Source organism: Merops nubicus, unplaced genomic scaffold, assembly GCF_000691845.1.
Source record: "Merops nubicus isolate BGI_N331 unplaced genomic scaffold, ASM69184v1 scaffold431, whole genome shotgun sequence".
Taxonomy (NCBI): domain Eukaryota; kingdom Metazoa; phylum Chordata; class Aves; order Coraciiformes; family Meropidae; genus Merops; species Merops nubicus.
The window spans coordinates 39,876-45,875 of record NW_008587391.1 but is presented as its reverse complement, the minus strand read 5'-3'; the positions used below and the strand labels follow the sequence as shown (position 1 = coordinate 45,875).

Sequence of the window (6,000 nt, the reverse complement as noted above, 5' to 3'; positions counted from 1 at the left end):
CAGTAACTTCATATCTGCTTACTTAATTCTTTCCCAGTGGAAAGGACCTTCAAGGTTTTACTGAAAGTAAAAATTTGCAGACATGGGAGAATCCTGATCTAGTGTAATACCAATGCAGTCATCCACACAACACAGATACATAGATGGATCTATGTAAAACCATTTGGGTCTACTTTGAGTGACAGAGCATTTAATTTCTTTCCTAAAAGAGGAACATATATGGAGAATCTGTATATTCTCAACAGTGCTAACATTTAAGACCACCCTCCCTGCTTTCTCCTCTCTCTCAAGTCTATTCATTTACCTTCCCTTTCCAGTCACAATATTCTTACTCTTCTATTTCATAGCCTTATTATGTGAAGCCCACCATGATTCATTTTGGGATTAGAAACAAATTTTTTAAAAAAAAATCTTTGATGCCTGATTGAATTGTATGCTGAGTGACTCAGCTGGATAATCAAATGCAGCTGCAGCTGGCTGCATAAACTGTTCTAGCCTGCATGCCTGTGCTAATACTGCAACAGTAAAAACATTCTATGAGATGCTAAGTAGAAGCTGTTCACACAACATATAGGTAAAACAGGTTTTAACAACTTTCTTCAATGAGGCCAGGAGACTTGCCCCTTACATTTTTCCAACTATTCAAAGGAGAAAAGTTCCTGGGATTAATCAAAAGAGACTGAGATTCGTATAGCTCAGAAAAAGAAAGAAATCTCCTGCAATCAATTAAAATACCCTAGATAGATCTATGTTTCCTCTTTTGGGGTGATTCACATCAAATAAAGACCTGATCTTGATGAGCAAGAATGGAACAGAGCTCTCATTACAATCTCAAAAGAAAAGCAACACAATGTGCTGGCTGTGTAACAGTCCTTCTTTTTGTGCAGTGACAGTAACCTACACAGAGGGTCAAAAAAAAAAAAAAAATAGATCAGATTCTTTTTATTAACATTTGTTAATAGGTGAGTTAACAGATTTGGGGAAAATGTAGAGTTGGCCTTTCAAAGAAAAAGACAAAACAAACCCCAAATTCTTTACCTTTGCCTATTGTCTTACCATGAAAATGACACAAATCTCTAAAACCTTCAAGTAGTTTTGATTTGCATACCAATATAAAGTAAATTCAATCTTAGAAAAGAGTTAAATCATTGGTCTGAGTTCTGCAATATTAAGAAACAATGACACAGGAAATTTCACCGGAACACCCTATTATTATTCCAATGGTAGGTAGAAGGAATGAAGTGGAACTCAAGCTATCTCTGTAGTCTTCATTATAAAGTGAAAAAACAGAGACTGTTTTACTTGTGGTTGTAAAAAGAATAGTATAAAATATTTTAAAGACATTGGTCAGCTTTCATATTTCTGCTAGAATTAGATACTAGGAAAGTAGAGCATGAAACTCTGGCCTCACACTTCTGCAGTATGCGCAGGAACCAATGAAATTTTTGCATCAGAGAACTGGGATACACTCTCCTTCAAGAATGTGCATAGGTATGCATATGCATGTCCAAAATACATTTTATAAGTGATTATGGCAACTCCAACCACTAGCTTTCATTCTGTTCTACAAAAATAAACTCTTCTCCTGCCTCCCCTTTTAATGGGAAAAGGGCCAGGCTTGCTGGATGCACAATGGTCTTTAGGAACATGCCATGTCTAATCATAGACAAAAGGGGCATGGCCAGGTTGACAACTTAGTGATAACGACATGCAGTGCTGGGGTGTTGGCCACTAGAAGGGCAGAGGCAGAGTACACTTGACACTGCAACAGCAGGTGAAGCTCTGGTCTGGGACTAAACCCCCATTTGCATTTTCAGATCTTTAAGGGAATCAAACACCTGTCACTCATAATCATTCATTTAACTCAGACTTACCTGCTCTCAAAGTATTTATGGGTTACAAAGCCATTAAGGGATTAGAGAGGTCATCTAATGTGACCTCCTGGAAAACCACTCATTTAAACTTTCAAGAGAGGTCAGAGGAAGAGAACAAACCCCTTTATTTCAAATTCTTGAGGGAAGATGGACCACACACTGTGTGGTAGGTTTTTTTCAAGGGCTACTTGATAAAAGGAGAGAGGAAAAGGCTTCTTCACTTCTGGTTTAATTCAACTTCAACTTTCAAATACACACTTCTGATGTACTGAAAAGTCTTCATCAAAGCATTATTTTCCTAAGAGATAATTATAGGCCTCTTACTCATTAACATTACCCTCCTTATGCCCAGCAGGGTTATTTCTTTCATCTATGGCTTTGGTGCACTTTTTCCATTCTTTTGGACACAATAATCTAAAATCTCAGAAAAGCCTATGTCCTGGTTATAAGGTCTATCTCATTTGAAATAAAACATTTTGAATCCATGCAAGATAAGAACATTCAGCCTTCTTCATTATCCACATGCATATGCTTGCATTTTAGCAAAATAAATATAACATGATTGAGAAGCTACATACTAAAAGTAATAAAAGTATAATTAAAAAATAAGAACACTTTCTATGTTTTTCATCATCATCGTGGTAATATTGTAGTTAGAGCAGTTCTTCCATCTTCTACAGAAAAATATTCATCCCCTAAAGACATTGTTAGTTCAATTAAAAATGCTGGGTAAAGTGCACTCCATACCAGAAAATGTTTCAAAATCAGTAAAAAATTGAAGATATTAATTCCCTGAATGTCTGATATTTTTTATATTTATGCAAGTATGTCTGGTGATTGGACGTTACTTCAGAAATTAACACATATAAGTAATAATTTCAGTTTAAGACTACGTTACAAACCCGTTTCACGCCTTCCCCCTTCTTCAATTCACCTTCTCCTTCCTTTCTGTTTGCAAAACATTGCTGTATTATTCAACAAATAATCAATAATTTTTTCACTGCCAGTTTTGTTCCCTATTCACCTAACTTGGTAGGAAAGCACAGGCCTAGACTTTGGCACCCGAGAGCTGGAGGACTACAGGGCAAACACAGCAGCATGTTTTATAGCTCAAGAGCATATACAGTATTTCAGAACATTAGTACAACATTCAGCAAAAATGCTCCCATGAGCAATATACATAGAATTCTTTCATTGGCAAGAACAAAAAAAGCCATATAACTGCATTTATTCTCATTCTTTTTATATTCCACATATAGTATGTTAGCACACTAGTAGAAAGTGAATATAGATTTTACTTTGTCAGTATTATTCAGTTGAACCACGGTTCAGAGTATGCTACAGTAACACATCCAGACTGATTAACCACCTGCAGTTTGAATTAAGAAGGTAATAATGTCCTATAGAAGCAATGGAAAAACTTCTGGTTCTAAACCAAACCAACATTTTTTTACCTTGTTTCTGTGATTTCCTCTCATTTGCAGTTCTGGATTTAACAAAGTTATTTTAGGAACTGTCCAAATGTGAAAGGCTACATTTGTAACCTTTGAACTAAATGTAGTCTTTATGAGTCAAAAAGGTGACCTTTGAGTTGAAGTATTTGAAAAGGAGAGAAATTGCTTTTAGTGCAAAAGTATTAAAAAAAAATATTATATAAATACTGATACGCTGTTCCAAAATAGAAATCACAGATCAGGAAAATGGTAGACAGAGCCTCACATGCACTGCCTCAATTCCACAAAAGGTCAAGTCAAAGACCAGACCAGACCAGACATTCTACTTCAGAACACAAATAAAGGAAGTACACAATTTCTTCATATGCAGCAATTCCTTAAACTGACTCACTATATATCTAATTCCCTCAGTGGCATGATTACTATATATGTTTCTCAAATATTTTTTAAGCACAGCTATGAATATGCAAACATCTTCAAGAAGACTGTATTTCTGAATTAGCCAGCCAGAAAAGTATCCCATACCTTAACAAGCACAGAGAAATTCTGTAGTTTACATAAGGAAATTGAGAAGAAAATATTTGTTCAAATAATAAAATTATTTTTAAAGAGAAAAAAAAAAATTAAAAAAACCCAAACACCTTCTGTAGAAACAGTTTGATATCTGCATGGTTAGAAACAACATTACACCATTCCTTTTTGTTTTCACCACTTTATCTAATTACAGCTCTTGTTCCCACAATAACTGACTTCCTTCATTGGCATACTGTAGTCTTTCTCAACTTACTTTTCTAATAAAACATGAAGATGGGAAAACAAATAGGGAAAATAGGCTCAATTTATAGTTACAGACTACTTGCTCTGTGTGAGGAAAAATGTACAAAAATAGAAAAATAGGAAAAAAAATCAGAAGTGGGAAATAAAAATATTCGGAATTTTATTATTTCCAATTTCTATACCTTCCATTGCATTTTGAGAAATATTTGACAGAATCCAAATATAGTCAAGAAGGGCTATGGGCAGACATTATGATCAAGACAAAACCAAAGCCCTTAGTAGGGATTATGTATTAAAAATTTAGGCCTGATGAATTACATGACTTTAATTGATTATTTTTTTTTAAACATCTCTACATCTTACTTACTACCTTGGAAAGTAGCAATTCCTTCAAATTCCTTAAGAATCTAGAATTGCTCTACCTCTAAATTAATTTTCTGCTTACAAAAAGATCAGACAGGCAATATATATTTAAATATTTTAGATATTGAAGGCTGATTTACCTTGTCACCTTCAGAGAAAGTTATTCCATCTATGACCCTTTTCCATGTAATCTCTGGAACAGGTTCTCCTTCTGCTTCACAGATGAGGGTGGCTTTCCCATTCTCAAACGTGGTTTCATTTTTAAGTTGTATTATTTGAGGCTGTACTGTTAAAAATACAAATTACATCATTCATCCTGCACAAAGAATATCATGTCAACATCTATCTTTTAAATAACTTTTTTTTTTTTCTTAAGCACATTCATGGTTTGTTTGTTTGTTGTATTTAGGATTATCTAAAGGTTTAACATTGCGATCCATAACAGCATCCAACTTCCAGATGCACAACAACCATTTCTGCATGTCTGATAAGCTGGACTCCTGGCTCAACACGGCTGACACCCTGCAGGCTGCCTGCTCCCTCACTGGGGTTGTGTGGGATGGATCCTGCCTGACCCTAGGGACCAGCCAGACCTTGCTAGCTTCTGGCACTTCAGGAATGAAGCAAAAATTCAATATCTGACAGAGTTGAGTACAGATAGAGCCAGAATCTTCTCAGAGGTGCTCAGTGACAGGAACAGATGCAATAGTCAGAAATTGAAACACAGGATAGAGGAAAATCCTTTTCATCTCAGAGGGTGACTAAACAGCAGAACAAGCTGCCCAAGAGACTGTGGAGTCTCCACCTTTGAAGATATTCAAAAGTCAGCTAGATGTGGTCCCGAGACACCTACTCTGCCTGACCTTGCTATGAGAAGGGTGTTGGAATAGCTGGTCTCCAGAAATGCCTTCTTGCTTCAGGCATTCTTTGATTCTATGATAATCTGTGTTTTTCTTTAAATATAAATGATTTCAAAAAAATAAAGAACTATTAATATTCTTGGACTTTTATCATAGAATCATACAATGGTTTGGGTTAGAAGGGAATTTTAAAGGTCATCTAGTCCTACACCCCTGCAGTGAGCAGGGACATCTTCAACTAGAATAGGTTGCTCATAGCGCTGAACCACCTGATCTTGAACATTTCCAGGGATGGGGCATCTACAACCTCTCCGGGTAATCTGTTCCAGTGTTTCACCGCCACCAGTGTAAAACATTTCTTCCTTATATCTAGCCTGAATCTACCCTCCTTCACTTCAAAACCATTACCCCTGGTACTATCATATCACTACAGATCCTACTAAAAAGTCTCTCTCCATCTTTCTCACAGGCACCCTTCAAGTAATGAAAGCCTTCAGCAAGGTGAACCCTAAAGCCTTCTCTTCTCCAGGCTGAACCAACCCCAGCTGTCTCAGCCTGTCCTCTTAGGAGTGATGTTCCAGCCCTCTCCTAATTTTTGTGACCCTCCTCTGGACTGCTCCAACAGGTTCATGTCTTCCTTGTGCTGAGGACTCCAGAGCTGGACACAGTACT

General features: G+C 36.5%; 1 protein-coding gene across 1 annotated transcript in view; it reads right to left on the bottom strand.

The window, feature by feature from the left end:
- Nucleotides 1-4,608: 4,608 nt before the first annotated feature.
- LOC103781181 (neural cell adhesion molecule 2-like) overlaps nucleotides 4,609-6,000 on the bottom strand; it is a gene marked incomplete at its 3' end in the record, with an annotated part of 34,883 nt that continues 33,491 nt past the window's right edge. Inside the window, exon 9 of the mRNA XM_008948884.1 lies at nucleotides 4,609-4,754. Within this exon, the coding sequence (XP_008947132.1) occupies nucleotides 4,609-4,754 (146 nt within the window). The remainder of the gene's footprint in view (nucleotides 4,755-6,000) is intronic.